This window comes from Bipolaris maydis (genome assembly GCF_028858645.1).
Source record: "Bipolaris maydis strain C4 unplaced genomic scaffold PSV08scaffold_7, whole genome shotgun sequence".
Taxonomy (NCBI): domain Eukaryota; kingdom Fungi; phylum Ascomycota; class Dothideomycetes; order Pleosporales; family Pleosporaceae; genus Bipolaris; species Bipolaris maydis.
This window is the reverse complement of record NW_027093863.1, coordinates 1,039,426-1,057,249: the sequence shown is the minus strand read 5'-3', so window position 1 is coordinate 1,057,249 and position 17,824 is coordinate 1,039,426. Positions and strand designations below refer to the sequence as shown.

The 17,824-nt window shown below is 52.5% G+C and overlaps 8 protein-coding genes across 8 annotated transcripts; 4 read left to right on the top strand and 4 right to left on the bottom strand.

Annotated features, from left to right (window-relative positions):
* Positions 1-929: 929 nt before the first annotated feature.
* On the top strand, positions 930-4,230 carry PSV08DRAFT_202892 (mediator complex, subunit Med16). Its single transcript, XM_014227092.1, has 4 exons — positions 930-1,174; positions 1,223-1,574; positions 1,625-1,871; positions 1,919-4,230. The coding sequence occupies exons 1-4, from the start codon at positions 1,032-1,034 to the stop codon at positions 4,138-4,140; spliced, it is 2,964 nt and encodes a 987-aa protein (XP_014082567.1). The 5' UTR covers positions 930-1,031; the 3' UTR covers positions 4,141-4,230.
* Positions 4,231-4,300: 70 nt separating this feature from the next.
* PSV08DRAFT_42892 (GTP-binding protein YchF) lies at positions 4,301-6,187 on the bottom strand (the record flags this gene model as incomplete). The annotated part of the gene is made up of 4 exons (XM_014227093.2): positions 4,301-5,023; positions 5,215-5,700; positions 5,749-5,820; positions 5,882-6,187. Coding segments are annotated over 4 exons (1,413 nt in total), but the record flags the coding sequence as incomplete, so codon positions are not given.
* Positions 6,188-6,637: 450 nt separating this feature from the next.
* On the top strand, positions 6,638-7,862 carry PSV08DRAFT_202886 (PPPDE putative peptidase domain-containing protein; the record flags this gene model as incomplete). The annotated part of the gene is made up of 2 exons (XM_014227094.1): positions 6,638-6,976; positions 7,024-7,862. 2 exons carry the CDS (start codon positions 6,638-6,640, stop codon positions 7,495-7,497), a joined length of 813 nt encoding a protein of 270 aa, XP_014082569.1. The 3' UTR covers positions 7,498-7,862.
* PSV08DRAFT_223610 (uncharacterized protein) lies at positions 7,497-8,352 on the bottom strand. Its single transcript, XM_066092181.1, has 2 exons — positions 7,608-8,352; positions 7,497-7,540 (listed from the first exon to the last, which is right to left on the bottom strand). Exon 1 carries the CDS (start codon positions 8,315-8,317, stop codon positions 7,664-7,666), a length of 654 nt encoding a protein of 217 aa, XP_065949124.1. The 5' UTR covers positions 8,318-8,352; the 3' UTR covers positions 7,497-7,540; positions 7,608-7,663.
* Positions 8,353-8,471: 119 nt separating this feature from the next.
* Positions 8,472-10,650, top strand: PSV08DRAFT_223606 (uncharacterized protein). Its single transcript, XM_014227096.2, has 2 exons — positions 8,472-9,543; positions 9,592-10,650. The coding sequence occupies exons 1-2, from the start codon at positions 8,561-8,563 to the stop codon at positions 10,265-10,267; spliced, it is 1,659 nt and encodes a 552-aa protein (XP_014082571.1). The 5' UTR covers positions 8,472-8,560; the 3' UTR covers positions 10,268-10,650.
* A 300-nt stretch (positions 10,651-10,950) lies between these two features.
* PSV08DRAFT_223603 (HotDog domain-containing protein) lies at positions 10,951-12,076 on the top strand (the record flags this gene model as incomplete). The annotated part of the gene is made up of 2 exons (XM_014227097.2): positions 10,951-11,193; positions 11,268-12,076. The coding sequence occupies exons 1-2, from the start codon at positions 11,022-11,024 to the stop codon at positions 12,074-12,076; spliced, it is 981 nt and encodes a 326-aa protein (XP_014082572.1). The 5' UTR covers positions 10,951-11,021.
* A 686-nt stretch (positions 12,077-12,762) lies between these two features.
* On the bottom strand, positions 12,763-14,711 carry PSV08DRAFT_401985 (FAD binding domain-containing protein; the record flags this gene model as incomplete). The annotated part of the gene is made up of 2 exons (XM_014227098.1): positions 12,763-14,016; positions 14,076-14,711. 2 exons carry the CDS (start codon positions 14,709-14,711, stop codon positions 12,763-12,765), a joined length of 1,890 nt encoding a protein of 629 aa, XP_014082573.1.
* Positions 14,712-15,919: 1,208 nt separating this feature from the next.
* PSV08DRAFT_223598 (uncharacterized protein) lies at positions 15,920-17,558 on the bottom strand. The gene is made up of 2 exons (XM_014227099.1): positions 16,782-17,558; positions 15,920-16,729 (listed from the first exon to the last, which is right to left on the bottom strand). Exons 1-2 carry the CDS (start codon positions 17,408-17,410, stop codon positions 16,333-16,335), a joined length of 1,026 nt encoding a protein of 341 aa, XP_014082574.1. The 5' UTR covers positions 17,411-17,558; the 3' UTR covers positions 15,920-16,332.
* Positions 17,559-17,824: the final 266 nt, after the last annotated feature.

Genomic DNA, 17,824 nt, shown 5'->3' with positions numbered 1-17,824 from the left:
GGGAAGCGCAGAATGAGTAGGGCTATGTGTGGGTCGTGGTTGCTGTCCACCGCTGGCCGTTGGATCTCCGTCAAGGAGATGGGTGCGAATAGCAGAGGGAGCGCTATGCCATTGCGCGGCGAGTGAAAGGCGCGATAAAAATAGGGCGGGTGCGCGTCGCAAACAGACGCGTCTGCAGTGGCTGCGGCGGGCGTGGTTGTGGTCGAGGTGGAGGTGGAGGTGGTGGAGGAGAGTTGAAGAGGTCTGGCGGAGGTTGTGACCATGACGGGCCCAGCGCTGGTTCACCTCGACAACCATGGGGCACCGCTGCAGAGAGCCGCCAACCGGCCACCCAAACACCCACCTGTTTACAGTTCACAGACGACTGGGACATGCGTCCATGGCCGTGGCCCGGGCTCGTGCTGAGTCGGTCCAGTGCTCAGCAGAAGCAAGCCTGACGACAGCCAGCTGTCCGTGGCCTGGACTGGTTTTCTGGCCATGTACATGTGTACATGCATGTGTACATGTGTGCCATGCATGTACAGAGCACTGGCTGTTTTTTGCGATATCACATGTCTCTCTCGCTCTGCCCGCGCCCAGCCCTAATGCCTGGCCGGCGCGAGGCAGTCCATCGTGCAAGCAGCGTGCGCTTCTCCTGTCGCAGCACCTCGTCTGGGCCGTGACTGTGCCTTCGAGCCTGCACAGCGTGTCTTGCAGCGCCTGCATCCGTCGTGGCCAGGGCCGTGTTGGGATCAAAACTTGGCCATGACGATGGTGCACCAGCTCCAACGCAAACGCACAGTGCACGAGCTAGAAGCGCGCTAGTCGCCGTTAGCGCGTCGCTTACTGCCGCCATCCATGCTTCCCTTGCTCTTGCGTGCCAACCACGCCTCGGGAGCCTGCGAGAGCCTCTGCAACCCTCTGCCGCTCGCCTTGCAACCTCGTCCCTCGTTCTTTTCCTGCGTTTTGCTGTGATACCCGGCCGCTGCTGGCCCCACTCTCTCCTAGTCTCTCTTTGCTCTAGCCCCGCCCACTGCCTGGCGCCCGTCATCATGGATGGCGCGAGCTACAACATGGACGTCGATGATCTCTTTGGCGACTCGGAGCATGTCAACATCCAGACCATAAACACCACACCGCCCGTAAAAGGTCGGGATGCTCGGATCGACGAGCTGGGCTCTACCGGCTGCTGCCAGTAGGCCAGGCCTTCCTTGCCTCCCCAACCTCTTCTAACACGCGATAGAAAGATCTCATGGTCCAAAAACGGCTGTGTCGCCTACATAACTCCAGATGGCTATTCCGTCAACCTCAAAATCTTCTCCCGCAACCCTGAAACGGGCAAGTGGGCTCTCGGCAAGACGGTTCCTCTCGAGCTGCCCCACGGCTCCGAAGTATTCCCATTGATTCACCTGTCATGGAGCCATCTGGGCAACGACCTGGCCGTCATGGACCAAGCAGGCCGCGTCATGATCTTTTCCTGTGCCATGGCCCTGGACCGCATGCACTTCGCCAGAGCTGAGATTGCCCATCCAGAATCAGAAGTCGACGCCGTTGTCGGCATGCATTGGCTTGCAATCCTGCCCTATGCACAAAAGGTAGCAGTCCCATCATTTCGCCATGGCCAAAATCGTTTACACTCTCCTAGAATCTGATTGCCTGGTCAGCTGCACGAGAAGGCAACAAGTGGAAATGGAACATTCGACAACATTTGTTCAACAATGCCCATCACCCCGTTGACGGCAAAGCCTCGCTCATCTATCTGAAGAGATACGGCGAACTCAAACTCCGCTTCCAACAAAACGACAACAATTGGCAGGAGACATCCACCCAACTGGGCCCCATGATCTCCACCAAAGAGTCGTTTACTCACGCCGCCTTCGCCTCTAACAATGGTACCTCCCTTTTCTTTTCCATCTCTTTTCTTCACTAACGAGAATAGACAACACTCTTCTTCTAGCAGCATATGATGTCAAGAGGCGCCTGCATCTGTACCGCGTTGAGACAATTTGGAATGTTCCAGCCGATAAAAGAAGCCAAAATGCTGGCCCCTTTGAAAAGCCCGCAATCCAGGTCTCACTCCTCGCTCTAGAGGATACCTGCAATCCTGTTGACATGGCCACCGACGAACTAAGTAATGGTGGGACCTCAGAAAGTGCCGCTGCTGCTGCTGCACAACTGACTCATCTTGATTTCCTTCCCGTCACACCTCAACAAGATGACGGCTCCGTACCAACAATTCAGGCCATATTCTGCAAGCCACCCAATCCCATCTCATATGACATGAATCCACAAGAGACACGCTACAGCATCATTGTCAAGTGGCAAGTGCATCAAGAGCAGCAGAACCAGCTACACCCCAGCCTCGAACAGGTTACATCCAAGAAGAAAAGTGTCAGCTCACTCCCCGCCCAGACCACTTTTCTTTTAAAACGTCAACCAGATGCTGCACTCCATTCAGTTGTCCTGGACTTTTACCCCATGTGGTACAACATGCTGCTAGCCTTTTGCTATAGCGATGGTTTGATCGAGTTCAGGAAGCGATCTACAATGGAGGTCATCATGCCTGACGACAATACTGACAATGTGACCTCGCTACTACAGGCCGGTTTCGTATTCCAACACGCTGAACCTTCGTTGCATGTTGCCTTCTCCCCGAACCACTGCGTAGCTGTTGGGATGCAACTAGATGGCACCACGAAGCTTCGTTTGATGGAGTACACTCACGGCACATTGTCCGCAGAGGACGATGACCCACACCACTCTGCTGCGCTTGCAGCACTCATTCTTCAGTCTTCCTCAGCCGCCAACCAATACTTCTCTAGCGATGACATCTTCGCCATCATTGATTCAATGAGCGACAAACGAAAGCAAGACTTCATCACCCTGCTGTTTGAAGGGCTGCAGGTGAACATCGACTGCGGCATTGACGATTCATCTACCAATCATTTCATCCTGCTTGGGCGCTCACCCTTCTTTGTCAAAACCCTCTCAGCAATGCATCTCCTGGGCCTCCAAGGCACCATCAACCGCACCTTGGTCAGCAAAACCGCATGGCAGATCCTCAACATCAAGTACGTCACCCAGATCCTCACAACCATCGTCCGCATGCACGGCGACGTATCCAAAATCAATCTCCGCCCCGAAGCCGTCCCCCAAATGATCGGTACAATCCGCTGGACCATGCACTTCATGGCCTACATCCTCGACGACCTCTTTGCTCTCGGCCGCGCCCTATCCGACATCCCCCCCGCAGACCTAACCCGCGACGTCCTCGAGTCCAAAATCAAAGAAACAAACAAACCCGCCATCCTCCTCCTCCTCTCCGCCTTCCCCCGCGCAATGATGAAACTCTGGGCCCAACCAATCCAATGGGTAAAACGCAGCGCCGAATCCCACGCCACCAACCCCTCCGCCCCCGGCGGTCCCGTTCCCGTACAATCGCCAGAATCAAAACGGCTATACACCCCGCTCCTCTCCGCCGTCTCCGAACTTCCCTTTGAATGGCGCTGGTTCGAAGTCCTTGTCACAGAAACTACCGCCCACACCCGCGCCATCTACAAACAGCGCAATCTAAACGACGCTCAGCGCAACAGCATCGAGCGCGAGATCCTGCTTGGTAAAATCCCAGACATCTTGTTTCCTGTAGCCAAGCGCCTTGTCACGGATGCGCTGTGGAATTCCAACCAGCAGAATTCTTGCCTGGCCGATAAGCTGGATATGGGCAAACTCATGTTCTTCGATACGACGTGGTTGGGCTTCACGGATTCGAAGCGGGCAAGGGTTTGGCATGACGAGCATGTAGTGGACGTGTGCCAGAAGATGATTATTCGTGGAGTGGGCACGTGGGTGCATCCTGTTAATACGTCCGGACACCATTTGATGGGGGGCAGGGGTAGGAGCGATAGTTTGCAGAGTGCTGCTGGCGGTGCCGGTGGTGCTTCGGCCGGTGGTGCTGGGACTGTGAATGGAGAGTCTGGTTCGGAGAGAAAGGGCAGAAATATGCTGAGACAGTGTGTGCGATGCGGTGCTTGTATGGAGGATGTTGTGCCTGGTCTGCAGGGCTACACCATTCACCACTATCAGTGGTTGGTGGGCGTGAGCAAGCACTGCGTCTGTGGCAACAGTTGGATGCTCGTCGAGACCAAGCCATCTCTAAAGTAATGCTAGAAAAAACGCTGTCGACCACATTACCTCTTCATTTTCATTCACAAATACCATGTTAAATACATGGCAATTGTCCAAGCCCCACATCAGCTAAAAAGAAAAATGGAACACACTTAATCATCAACACCATCATCAACACCACAAGTACAACGCAAGTCTTCACTGAACATTTCTTCTCATTCCTTCATAGACAGACTAGCTGCTTTTCATCATCATCATCATCATCCTCGTCGCGAGACGCATATGTAAATCATAGACACATACACACACATGGCTGGGAACCACTCTTGGCTCGACACAGCCTCTCTCAAGCATACAAGTATAAAGCAATCTATGCCTTGGCAGCACCCGCCTTGATCAACATGATATCACCATCTTCAACAACATAATCCTTGCCCTTGGTCATGATCTTGCCCTTTGCCTTGACAGTGGCTTCGTCGCCCTCTTCCCTCAGAGTCTGGTAGTTGTACACAATTGCCTGAATAAATGTCTTTTCAAAGTCTCCGTGAATGACACCAGCAGCTTGTGGCGCCTTGGTGCCTGTTCTTATTGTCCATTGTCGGACTTCGTCGGTACCAGTTGTGAAGAAGCTACCGAGCTGGAGAGCCTTGCGCATCGTCTGGATGGCCTTGGGAAGAGCCGACTTGGTGTTGAGGTTCTTGAGTTCCTCGGCGGCCTCTGCATCGGACATGACAGCAATGCGCTCCTCAAGCTGCACGGAGATAGGAATGATTGGGTCGCCAGGGGCGTTGGTCTTGACCCATTCAGCAATCTTGGGAAGATGCTTGTTCTTCTGGCGGATGTAGTCCTTCTCGCTCAAGTTGACAAGGTATACAACAGGCTTAGCTGAGAGAAGGAAGAGAGGGTTGATGTGCTCGACCTAACAAATCGTTAGCAAGAATCGCAAAAGAGTTCATGTAATGCGAATCGAGTAAGAGTATAATATATCAGAAAAGGACGTCACTTCAGAACGGCCCAGCGTTAATGGGCCATCAGAGAGCTGGGATTATAGAGCAATCGCTCTTTGTCATCTTGTAATGGGAAGGGATGCGAAAAAAAAGGCGTACGTACCTCCTTAGGTGACCAGTTGCCCTTTCGGACATCCTTGCCATTCTTGAGCATGTCAAGGACCTTCTCAACTGTAGCCTGCTCTTCCTTGAGCTTCTTCATCTCCAAACTCTGACCACCTCGGCGAGTTTCCTTGACAAGGTTGGCGTGCGCCTTCTCGACAAACTCAATGTCCTTCAATCGCAGCTCCTCGGCAATAATGTCCAAGTCACGAATTGGGTCTACGTCACCCTCGACGTGGATGATCTCGGCATCATCGAAGCATCGGACAACCTGGAAGATGGCATCGACGGCACGGATGTGCGACAAGAAGGCGTTACCGAGACCGGCACCAGTGGAAGCACCGCGCGTCAGACCAGCAATGTCGTAGATGGTCAAATGGGCGGGCACGACCGACTTGGGCTTGTAGTGCTCTACCAACCAGTCGAAGCGCTCGTCGGGAACGAGGACGCGAGACTCCTCTGGGTCAATGGTGGCATATGGAAAGTTCTGGGCATATCAGCGCAAGCTCTGGGTGCGGAATTGCGGGCGACTTACGGCAGGGTTACCAAGCGAGCATTTGGTGATAGCTTGGAAGAGAGTCGACTTGCCGACGTTTGCTAGGCCGACCTGGCATTTACTGTTAATGTGAGAAGGCGACAAAACAGGCCTACATAGGGCTCTCACTCACGATACCCGTCTTCAAGTTGTTGCCTGGCCTGCCGAGCGGAATCTTCTTCTCTTCAACTTGCTTCTTGGGAGGCATTTTTTTCTTCTTGGGCGCCGAAGCGTAGGAGCGGGCAGTTGTGAAGGTGATGAAAAATTTGGCGGGGGAGGAACAAGAGAGCAAAGGCGCGGAAAACTGGCTGGCAGTACTTGCTGCCGGACGGTAAAAAGTGGGTATCAAAGAAGAGAAAGAAAAGGTGAGAAGCCGGGTGGGGGGCGTGATGAAATAGAGGGGTGAGAGAGTGACTTGCAGCCGCTCTCCTGCGTTTGCTGGGTTGGTTGGGTGACTGGAGTCCAATCGAATTTTACAGCTTAAGTTTTGACGCTAGGACCACCTTGGGCGCTCGCTTGGCGCAGATATGCAGTTAGGCTGAAAGAGGCAATGGCCTCCCCGGCCTGGGTGCATGCTAGCCGCGCCGCTGCACCTCGGATCGCCAAACAGCGGTGTTGCACGTCTACTGTCGTGAACCCTACGTACATCCCCATCCTCCATCTCCGCACCCCACACCTCAGTCTCCGCGCCTCTTCACGGGCAGGCCCCGGTCTACAGCCCTCGTCTATCTCACCCTACAACCCTACGCCCTCCGCCGGGCCGCATCCTCAGTACCAAGCGTTGCTTTATTCGTGCCTATGATACCCCACCCGTTGTCTTTGGTGCCAGCGCAGAGATAGCCGCAACAGTAAATACTATATCCGAATAATACGCACACGGGCGCACAGAATGGCGTCTACTACTCGTCCCAAACCTGCGCGCACAAGTTCCAACCACCATAGGAATACGCTATCCATGCAGAGAACCGAAATCACAATCAACGTTTACGATCTGCTGCCTCCCGGCAAGATATCAAGTATCCTCTGGGCAATCGGAAGTTCTCTCTTGCACTCTGGTGTGGTCATCGGCGACAAGGAATACGCATACGGAGGACACGACCGGAGAGACCTAACTGGAGTGTATTGGACCAAGCCCGGACTGGAGCCTCCGGGTGGCACTTTCAAGCAGGCGATTCTACACGGCTTCTCATTCCGCCCCGCCGAAGAACTGGATGCTATCATACAAGAGGTTTGAAATGCTAGGCAAGTCAAAAGGGTCCGACTAACCGCTTGCAGGCCTCACATGAATTCCAAGGAACATCATACAACCTCCTCACAAAAAACTGCAATCACTTCACATCATATCTCTGCGAAAAACTTACCGGTCGCCCAGCCCCGGGCTATTTGAATCGTGCGGCTAGCATCGGCGTCGCTCTTCCATGCGTTGTACCACGGGAATGGATAGCGCCACCGGATTATGATACTGCGGATGGAGAGTTACTTGACGAAGAATTCGAAGACGAAGGGTCGTCGATGCTGCGACATGACCGAGAACGAGAACGCGCTCGGACAGCTCAGGAGACAAGGGGCTGGGAGAACACGAGCAATTCTGCTGGAAGTAGTCGGAGTGGTCAGGGAGGCGCAAGAGGGCATATCAGGAATGAGACCAGAAATCTTGCGCCCAGACTTGTCAGCATCGCGGAGACAGATTCTAGTGGGAGGACTATGCCGCCCGCTGAAAGGGCGCCACTCCCGAGGAATTTAACATGACTTTCAAGCTGGTCTAATTCGTCGTCCTTGCACATGCACTGCTCTTTCGTGATGCTTGCACTTTAGCGCTGAAGGCCTCTATTCATGGACGCTTTCCAGGTCTAACATACCATCGTACAGTTTCCGTCTTTCTCTTTAAGTTGCCTGATCACACCATCTACAGTCTCTAACCCAATCTCCTCGGCTTCTTGCTTCTCACGCCGCCAAACTTCAACCTCGTCGAGTCTGCCAGTTTGACAATCAACGGCCGTATCTTCTTTCCCTCGGCGCCCAATATCGCCTTTGTGACGGCCTCTCTTCCTGGGCCAAATCCTCTGTATACCAACTCTAATTTCTTGATTTGTGGTAACAAGCCCTTGTCCTGGATTCTGTTCATCAGGAATGCAGCCAACTGATAGGCAGCGTCATACGAGCCTCTCCCCGCTTTCCTGAACCCAATGTTACCGCATGATACCGATATCAATGGATCACGATTGGGTCTGGTAAGGCACAGATGTGTATTGTGTTTAGTTGCGTAGACGTGTAGTTTATGCTTGTCGTCTTCTTCCCATTCGCGCTGGACTAGGTTGCCGACTCTGGGAAAGCCGTCCGCATTTGGTATGAGGGTCGAGAATTGGTCTTGCCCCGCTTGGTAAAAATTTTGGGATACGTTTGAGAGCAATGAGTCCATTGACTGCTCTGGTTTATTGCGGTCGGTCGGCGCTGCATTGAGGGCTCGTGTACTGTGGGTGAAGGGTCGCAGCGATTGCGCATGTCGGCATGATGTAGCAATTGTATTTGTGAAGGATCGAAACGTCCGTAACGCGGTGTTGTGAGCCATGTTTGGTGGTAGTGACAGACGCCCCAATCAAGACTGCAGGAACAATGGTGGGCTAGAAGGTCAAAGAAAGTTGCGAAGTTACGATGCTTGGCATTGCCGAGTGGCCGATGCGGAAAAAGATGGCAATGCCGCCTGACGTTTTCACTCAACATTTGCCGCGGCCTCGATTTGATCGCACCACTCCTGGGCCAGTCACACGCTGAAACTTGAGACTCGAGATTCTGCATTAATCCCTTCCAGAGCATGAGACCGCCGACTGCAAGCACATTTGCCGCCAGTGCGCGATGGAGCATACAACCCGTCGCCGCTGCAACACCAGCAACCGCATACGCAAGGGCTACATCCTATAGACGGATATCGACATTGCCTCAGACGCCGCAAGGCTCTGTCTCACGTACCTCCGTGCCATTGGCGTCCTTGGCTTCACCACAGCCATTTCTTCGCAGTAATTTCCTGCCTCACGATGTTCTCTTCCGCACATCCTCCGCATATGCCCGCCACTTTTCTTCTCGGCCCGCCCTGTACGAGCAAGCACAAAAGCAGAAGGGTGTAAAGGACGAAGAACCGGCGCCGCAATCGGAGGCTAAGAAGTCTACAGCCTCCGAGGGCAGCACTGCAGAGGAAGCCACAAAGAAAGAGGGCGAGGAAGCAAACGAAAAGAAGGAGGGCGGGGAGGAGGGCGAGCAAAAGGAAGGTGAAGAGGATCAGAAGAAGGAGAAGCAGGATGCACCTCCACCTCCACCCCACGGTGACAAGACTCCTTGGCAAGTCTTCACTGAGACGCTGAAGCAGGAATTCCAGGCTTCGAAAGACTGGAACGAGGGAACAAAGCAATTGGGCGGCGCGCTACACGATTTCCAACAGAACCCAAATGTCCAAAGAGCCGGCCAAATCTCTGAGGCTGCAAAGACAAAGACAACGGAGGCATTGAAAGCGACTGCATCAGCTGTCGGTCAGGGTGCTGCTTGGACGTGGGATACCATGCCTGTGAAGGGCGTTCGTGCTGCTGCTAGGGTTACTGGAAGCGGTATTGAATACGCAACAAGACCAGTGCGACAGACGAAAGCTTTCCAGGCTGTAAAGGAGACCATTGATGATGGCAGCTCATCAAGATATGGTGGCTGGGTTGAAAAGGAAGAGCGCAGGAAGAGGCGAGAGTTGCGTGAGCTCAACGAGCTCAAGCGAACTGGCGGCAAGGCTCTTGGGCCAATGGAAGAGGACCCAAAGTGAGATTGTCTCTAACAACTTGATACTTCTTGACTAACATTGCACAGTGCCGGTACCAATGTAACACTACACAAGGACGCAAAGTACAAAGAGGTCTGGAGGGAGTGGAAAGACAACTCCAAGCTCGCCCAAGGGTTCTTCAATATGAAAGCTGTCTACAGGGAGTCTGACAACCCCCTCATTGAGACGGCTCGCAGCATCTCGGACCGCATCACTGGTTTCTTCGCCGAAAATGAAACAGCAATGGTCATCAAGAAATTTCGGGAAATGGACCCCAACTTCCAGATGGAGTCTTTCCTGACTGAGATGCGCGAATACATCCTGCCTGAGGTCTTGGATGCTTATGTCAAGGGTGACGTCGCTGTTCTGAAGGAGTGGCTGTCGGCAGCCCAGTACTCCGTATACGCTGCACTGATGCAGCAATACCAGGCCGCTGGTCTCAAGTCTGACGGAAAGATTGTGGATATCCGCGGTGTTGATGTTCTCAACGCAAAACTTTTGGAGCCTGGAGAGATCCCTGTCTTCATCCTCACGTGCAGAACCCAAGAGGTGCACGTTTACCGAAATGCGAAGAGCGGAGAGCTGGCTTCTGGAATGGACGATAAAGTCCAACAGGTGACATACGCCATTGGTGTTACCAGGATACCAGAAGATGTTAACAATCCTGAGACAAGAGGATGGCGACTGATCGAGCTGCAAAAGAGTGCCAGGGATTACTACTGAGCTACTCACTACCTCGATTCCTTTCTTTGCATTTGCACTTGCTGCTGTACGACTACGTCCCCGTTCACATCTTCACATTTACGCTTCTATTCTCCCGGCATCTTTGGCGTCCAAAAGATTCTGCTATCTTGTTTTATTATAAACCCAGTCTTGTACGCTGGGTAGTTTGATTTGTTCTCTGGGTCATGGAAGTGGATAGACGAGCGCTACAGATGGGCACGGCGTTCGACATGACACACTTCTCAACTCTGTATGTATAGTATGACGATTGAATGGATCGATGTAAAGGGGATATGGTCAGCCCAAAGCATGCAAAAGCAAAGGCTGTGGGGAAGAATCCCAAAATCGATACGCATGAGATGAATTCGCGCTGAGCGTTGCTTCTATGCATGTAGGTGACGTCTAGAGTCTGGAGTTTTCCCATCAGTTCCAAAGGTGTGTGTGTAAATGGGCATCGACGACATCCCGTAAAAAGATAGGGGGTTCTCAGTGAAGGCAAAAGCAGGTTGTTCCCCATGGCATCGGCCGAGCCTTGAAGAAACATGGCTGCTAGTGCTCTGTCCTTTGTCTTGGCCAGCCACAGAGGAAATTGCCTTACAAAAGATGCATGAAACAGCGGACTTTCCCTGGGCCGAGGTACATCATTCCGAAGGTCCGAGCTGAGGGCGGAACCTTCTATCGCCATTCGCACACCGACTCGAATCGCAACAAACGACTAGGCCGGACACTTTCTGCTTCTGGGCACTAAAAAGCCATGTTATCCGCAAGATCGGCCGCATTTAGGCATGTGGGTCGCTGTCGGGGTACCTATAGTAGGCCGCCATTGGCGCGGCGCGAAGTCGGCCGGCCTGGTATAAAAGATGGAATTGTCTCGCAGGCAAAGTGGGCATACGTCTCGAGACAGATAAGGCAACAGAGTGATATCGGTAAGTCTGGTCGCCCTGCCCTTTGCGACAGTCAATATGCAATCTGTAGACTCTAAACTAAACAACTTTTGTAGCATCGCTGCCCCAACAATCGCATACTGCTCAGTCGACCCCACCACCTTCTCCTAACCCGAGTCCTGTGATTAAACGCCCTGCCTACATACGCTTACCCATTGCCCTCGCGCTTACGCTCCTCACCTTCACTACCGGCTTCATCATGGCTGGCGCCCCCGCAGTCCAGTCCCTCCAGGAACTCGCCAACCCACCGACGGACGCCGAGACCCTCGAACTTTTCAACCCCTCCACCGAAGAAGTCGCAGAGATCGAGAAGAGCATATTCGAACACCCGCTCACCAAGAGCCTACTCGCAGACCCCAAATTCATCGCCGCGCGCCCCCACCTCAAGATCCCCGAGCAACTTCGGGCCCAGAATCTGACCGGTGGAACACTCCTCGGACCCGACAAGATCGCCTCACCACCCCTCCAATTCTCCACAGCCGATGGCTCGCAGTTTGTTGCGATACAGTACCTCGGCACCGCGCTATGCGGACACCCAGGCATCGTACACGGAGGTCTCCTAGCCACACTTCTCGACGAAGGCCTCGCACGCTGCTGTTTCCCTGCGCTCCCCAACAAAGTCGGTGTCACGGCTAGCCTGACAATAAACTACAAGGCACCCTGCATGGCGGGCCAGATTGTCGTTCTGCATGCTGAGACGACGAAGGTTGAGGGCAGGAAGGCGTGGGTTAAGGGACGGCTCGAGACGCTGCCCAAGGCCGAGGAGTGGAACCAGGGGAAGAAGGATGGCGTTGTGCTTACAGAGGCTGAGGCGCTGTTTATCGAGCCAAGACAGGCGGCGCACTTGAAGAGGGTTGTGAGTTAGAAGATGGGATAGATGGGGGCGTTTGGGGGAGCGGGAAGCTACATGGTTAAGACTTGTGTGCATAGACTATTCTTTTTTTTGATCTAGAGAGATAAGGATTTTTTGATGTCAATCTTTCATATATGGAATTGCATTGACAATGGGAAAATTCAAACATCGTTTTATCAATTGATTCGCATTCACGGACATGCTTTTTCTTTGCCATTGACGGGCTTCATGACACATATGGCGACATATGGTAAAACTTTGTTCTGGGGTTGAAGCAGGGGTTTTGATTGATTTTGGACAGGTGACTGATGGTCATTTACGGGCTCGCTTGTCTTACTCATGTTCCATCTACTTTAATCTCGTTCCAAGCATGGGGGGATGCCGTGACTTGGTTTTTATGACATATTCCCTCATTGTTTCCGCAAGCATGTAAGGTTCCACACAGAAAGATTGGATTCCCATCCAGTGAAATTAGGTCTGCATACCTTGATCGGCACCTCGCTGCAAAAGAGGGAGGGAGGGAATCCGAACAAACACGAGCACTCATCCATAAAAATCCCATCTTGACATGTTTTTAGATCATTTAAACTATCATTAATTTTTAAATAAGAAAACGTATCTAAAGAACAAAACCATACGCTATGCAAACAATCATTTTCCCAAATTCATTCCCATCATTAACTCCTAATCATCCTCTTCTACAAACTCGCCCGCTCACCCCCAAACTTCTTCCCAGTAACAACGCCAAACCATGCATCCAGCGCCTCGCACGTACCCTTACCCTCCTCCAGCTTGACCACAACACCGACATAGCCATCAGGTCGTACAACAACGACACCACCAGTCTCCTGATCCAGACCCATCTTGGCGTGCGCCGCGGCCTTTGCATCAGGGACACGCTGATCCCACACATCATCCGCATAAACGTGATCGGCATAGCGCGCAAACGGCTGGGGCAACTGCTCGTCAATCTCGATCTTTGATCGCTGCTCCGCGAAGATGAGGGCGAGGGAGAAGAAGTCAGAGTGGGGGTTGTGTTTCTCGTGGTAGCGGTCTTTGTCTTTGATGTCTGGGTGGAGGAAGGCGTTGAAAAAAGAGTTAGGCGAGGACATGTTTGTGGCGAGGTCCTTGAGGGCGGTGCTGGATTTGGCGAGGGTGCCGCCGAAGATGAAAATGCGGTAGGAGCCGTTGAAGGGGATTTCTTGTTCCAGGTGCACGACGTTGGCGTCAACGACGCGGGTGACGGTTGCGGGGGTGAGGATGCGGCCGGTTCGCTGGGTGGTGCCTTGTGGGTAGGAGAGGATGAGGGGGTGCTGTGCGGGGTGTTGGGGGCCCCAGTTGACGAGGTTGGGGTTGTAGGCTACGCCATAGCCACTTGTGAATTCGCAACTTGCCTTGAAGGTCTTGATGAATTCGTTGTCTTCTGGAGCTTCCTTGGCGGAGGCGCCGGCGACTTCGCCCGCGGAGGGGATGCGGGTGGAGAAGAGTTTGGCGTAGCGGGCGTCGAAGTCGAGAAGGGTCTCGGCGATGAGCTTGCGTTCGGATTCGTAGGTGGAAAGGAGGGAGCGTGGTGCCCAGCCGCTCTCTACGTGGTGAATCTTCCAGGCAAAGTTGACAGCGTCAAGGAATGCGGTGTTCATGCCCTGGCCGGCCTTAGGGCTGTGAGTGTGGCATGCGTCACCGCCCATGAATACGCGCTCGTCGAGAGTGTAACGCTCCGCGATACCTTGGCCAATGGGGTAGACAGAGTACCATTCTACTCGATCCCAAGAGATGGTGTATGGCTTGAAAATCTCAATGGCGCGTGCTTGAACCTCTTCCGCGGTAGCAGTCTTGCGGGGATTCCAGTCCTTGTCGGTTGAGGATGCTACTTGGATGTACAGGCGTACCATGTTGTCCTCGCGGGGAATAATCATGATAGATCCAGCATCAGAGTGGATTGTGCATTTCATCTAGAATCCTGTCAGTATATGAAAGAACTGATACCAGCAAAAAACTTGAGAGCACATACCTTGATATCAGGGAAATTTGTCCTGACAACGCCGTCCATAACTCCCCACACGTGAGCAATGGGATCCTTGTAGATCATGTTGATACCCAGTTGCTCTCTGACAAAACTCCTTGCGCCCTCTCCGCTGAAGAGGTACTTTGCTCGAACGGTCTCCTTAGCTGTGCCATCCACATGCGCGAGTTGGACTTCAACGGGATATGTCTTGTCCTTGCCATCATTCTTGAACCCGGTAATCGTCCACGGTCTTTGGATCTTGCCACCGTTCTTCTCGATATCCCCGATAAAAGTCCGCTCAATCATACCTTGGTGGAGCAGGGTGGTAAAAGGGTATCGTGCGTCGATGAATTTGGGGCAACTAGCCCATGTGCCTGTCCTGTGGATACCCTTTTGTGCTGGATCCCAGAAAGCGACCTCGTAAACTTTCGCTGGCTCATACTCCATAATCTTGCGCTTGAGGCCCATATTCCTCAGAAGATCCAGTGAGCGTGGCTGGATACCGTCGGCTCGGCCGGTGGCCGTAGGTTCTGGTCTGTTGTCGATGTGCTTGACTTTGTATCCCCATCTTGCCAGACAGGTTCCGAGACAAAGGCCGACGGGCCCCGCGCCAACAATAACAACATCGTAGTTTTCCACCATGGCTTCTTTTCCCCTTCAGTAACTTTGAAAACTAAAACGTGTGGCGGTATAGATAAGGGAGTATGGAACGCCGCCGCGATGTAAGATGGGAATCAGAAGAAAGCCCCTTGCACTTGGACTGTACCGAGATAAAAGCTGCTAGGACAGTTGAATATAAAAGTGCAAGAAAGAAGGAGATGGGAGAGTAGCGAGGATATTGGCTAAATAGTTAACATCCAGTGTAGCCGGCCCAGCGGTCTTTAAAGAAAGCTCGCTCTGTCCCTCCACCGACGCCATCCATGACCAAGCCGGGCTAGTGCACGACGGCATTCAAGGCAACGCACATCGGGATTGCAAGGTGGTCGGCAATAAAATCGGATGCTAGAGAGCCCCAGTATCTGGGACTTGGTACTCCACGGCAGCATGGCCGAGCACGCGTGCCGTCATGCTGCGGGGACGACTAGAAACGTGGGCGGAACAGAAGCGCGGCAATTGAGTCCTAGAGATACGGCTGGCCTTTCCCGTTTTGTGTCTAGCGTGGCCTCATGCGGCTTGGGCTGCTCGCGCAAACCTCGGACTTGGCTAACCTGCAAGTGATCCTTTGATGACAAGTCGCACAGTACAAACTCCACTCTCGGTGCCTCTACTTACCGTATCTACTTCCCTTGAGGTGCTCTGGACTTGTCGTACGTGTCAATTATCTGTTTTGGCTTCACATAACGATCGGACTTCATACTTTGTCCGAAATACCGATCTGTGACTAGTAACTAGAGATCCCAAATTACCCCAAGTAGTAGACAATCAAACGCCCTCCGTTTTCCGATCTCACTATCTCAGTTACCGTTTCTGCTATCCGTAGTGTAATTTTTTTCTCCTGGTAGAGTTTGTATGTACAACGTGTTGATACGCATACTTCGGTCCGAGAATAGCATGTGATTCCCTGTAGACTAGCAATACCCTCACCGCCATTGGGTAGAACGATGCATGCCTGAAGATCTCGTTGAAATAGTCTTCAAAACGCACGCGAAATGTACTGGTTTCATCTCAACAGAGATAGCAGTGTGATATGGAGTAAGTGTTCACATGCGTCCTCTGAACACTCGTCCAAATTATGAGAATAAGCATCCTTGAACGGAGACTCACCGCCCTCAGAAAGTCATGGCTTTAGCTTGATATTTGCGAGATCAATATCGTACTATAGATAGTCAAATTGATATGACACTGTTGGTGAGATATTCCATACTCCCTTTACAAATAACGTTGCGGCAAACTCCCCTTGCAATGATGCATCTTGTAAATCAACATAGCATGGTGTTCATGCAATCGTAGTTATATTCGGAACCCCATACAATGATACCTGAACCCCCAACAAACCGAGACGCCAGTGCCAAATGACACAAAAGCCAATTGAGTCTGATGACCCGCCATTCAAGGCAGTATTTCACATGGAGTGACAAGGCTTAGGATCATCCCAAAGCTATGGCGACAGGTGCACAAGGACAGCCAATCGGTTTCTTGCCATAGCGATACTCGTCCTGCCCTGCAAGCTTTTTCAGCATTGTGTGGCAGCCGGCAAGCTCTCGTCGCCTCTTCCTTTCTCGACCCCTCGACGAGTCTCTGACTCGGAATGGATTAGCGGCATTCAAGAAACAGTCATGTTCTCCAAGGAAGCAGCAATGCGCTCTTCTTCCTTCTTTTGCCGTGCGGCTTCCGTCTCTCTCCTCATGGATTCCAGATTCCATTCATCGTCGGCTTCACCATCGCTGCTATCCTCATCGCTGTCTTGAGCCCAGTCACCCTTTTCAAACATAGCCCTACCAGTGGCATCCTTGAGCCTCTTGGCCTCTTCTTCGGCCTGTTTCTTGTCAACACGCTCCTTCTTCCATTTGGCAAACGTTTCTGGTGTGACGGGCGTAAGTTTTCCGGTGAGTTTGTGACGTTCCGACTCAAGGAAGTCTTCGAGTGTGAGAGTGTTAAGAGGGGAGTTGGCCATAAGAGCCTTCTCAGCTGCGCGCTGCTCTTTGGTCTTGATGACGAAGCTACGACCTGTTAGTTTACACCCTGATAGCAACAACAATAGTTTAAACTTACCCGGGTGGGAGAGAGTGCTTATAGAAGCACTTGTCTCCACCGTTTGGACATGTCCAGAACCAACCGTACTTCTGGTCTTCGATGGCTTGGATAAAGTACTTGCACACTTTGTCTGTTGTGGTTTTGGGGTTTCCATGCTTGCTCAGGACGACTTGTCGCAGCTTGGTCTCGTCCCAGTCATCCATGTTGTCCTTCTTCTTGCGCTCCTCGTCTTCTGTCTTTTCTTGGTCTCTGCTGTCGGTATACAAACTCTTCTTCTCGGTCTTGCGCTCGATAGCCAGGTCGTGACTGAACTTGCACTTCTTGCCCTTTTCGCAGTTGCCCTTTTTGAAGAACTGACACAACACTGTCTTGGGATCGGTTCCGAATGGGACCTTCTGAACTTGTACTGGCTTGAAGAGCTCAGCGGTTTCTTTGCGCGCCGCCTCGGCCGCCGCCTTTTCCTTCTCGCGCTGTGCCTTCTCCGCTGCCTTGCGCTTCTCATCCGGCGTACCTCCCGATGCTTGCGTGGCTTTGAGCTGCGCAATCTGTTTCTGGGCGGCCCCTCCCTTTTTGTTCTTCATACCAAAGGTCTTGTCCACGACAACCTTCTTCGCCTTGGGCTGGTCGCCCTTGCCCTTGGGTGCCATGTTTACTTGGTTTGTGTTGGTTTGTAAAGACGGTGAGGGTTGGAGGGATGGTGGGTTGATTTACGTAGTTTCGGGGATGGGCTCGTGCCAAATGCGACGGTGGATGGTAGATGGTTGATGGGCGATATGGTGCCTGGGCTTTGTGGGCGTCAAAGTGAGAATGACGCTGTGTGGGGTGGATTTTCAAGTGGCGGAGGACCTTGCGCTAGAGCCAGCCCTGGCCCTCGCCGACATTCCCGAAGCTTCAAGGTGGCCTTGACATGAGCCCCAATAGTCAAATCACTACGTACTACGCAACCAATACCGCACCGACATTCCCGACTTTCACACTCTTGCATTGTGCCTAGTTTTTGTGAGATATTGCCATCGTTTTATTTTGCCAGTTTGTGTTGCTAACAACTCCGCAGCGCGTCC

What these genes read in the sequence shown, in the direction of transcription:
- PSV08DRAFT_202892 (XM_014227092.1), top strand. Translation starts at nt 1,032, where the DNA reads ATGGATGGCGCGAGCTACAACATGGACGTCGATGATCTCTTTGGCGAC. An exon ending in TCCTGCCCTATGCACAAAAG is followed by an intron (nt 1,575 to 1,624) that starts GTAGCAGTCCCA and finishes ACACTCTCCTAG; the next exon opens with AATCTGATTGCCTGGTCAGC. An exon ending in CGCCTTCGCCTCTAACAATG is followed by an intron (nt 1,872 to 1,918) that starts GTACCTCCCTTT and finishes TAACGAGAATAG; the next exon opens with ACAACACTCTTCTTCTAGCA.
- PSV08DRAFT_223610 (XM_066092181.1), bottom strand. Translation starts at nt 8,317, where the DNA reads ATGGCTCACAACACCGCGTTACGGACGTTTCGATCCTTCACAAATACA.
- PSV08DRAFT_223606 (XM_014227096.2), top strand. Translation starts at nt 8,561, where the DNA reads ATGAGACCGCCGACTGCAAGCACATTTGCCGCCAGTGCGCGATGGAGC. An exon ending in CCAATGGAAGAGGACCCAAA is followed by an intron (nt 9,544 to 9,591) that starts GTGAGATTGTCT and finishes AACATTGCACAG; the next exon opens with TGCCGGTACCAATGTAACAC.
- PSV08DRAFT_223598 (XM_014227099.1), bottom strand. Translation starts at nt 17,410, where the DNA reads ATGGCACCCAAGGGCAAGGGCGACCAGCCCAAGGCGAAGAAGGTTGTC. An exon ending in AAGCACTCTCTCCCACCCGG is followed by an intron (nt 16,730 to 16,781) that starts GTAAGTTTAAAC and finishes AACAGGTCGTAG; the next exon opens with CTTCGTCATCAAGACCAAAG.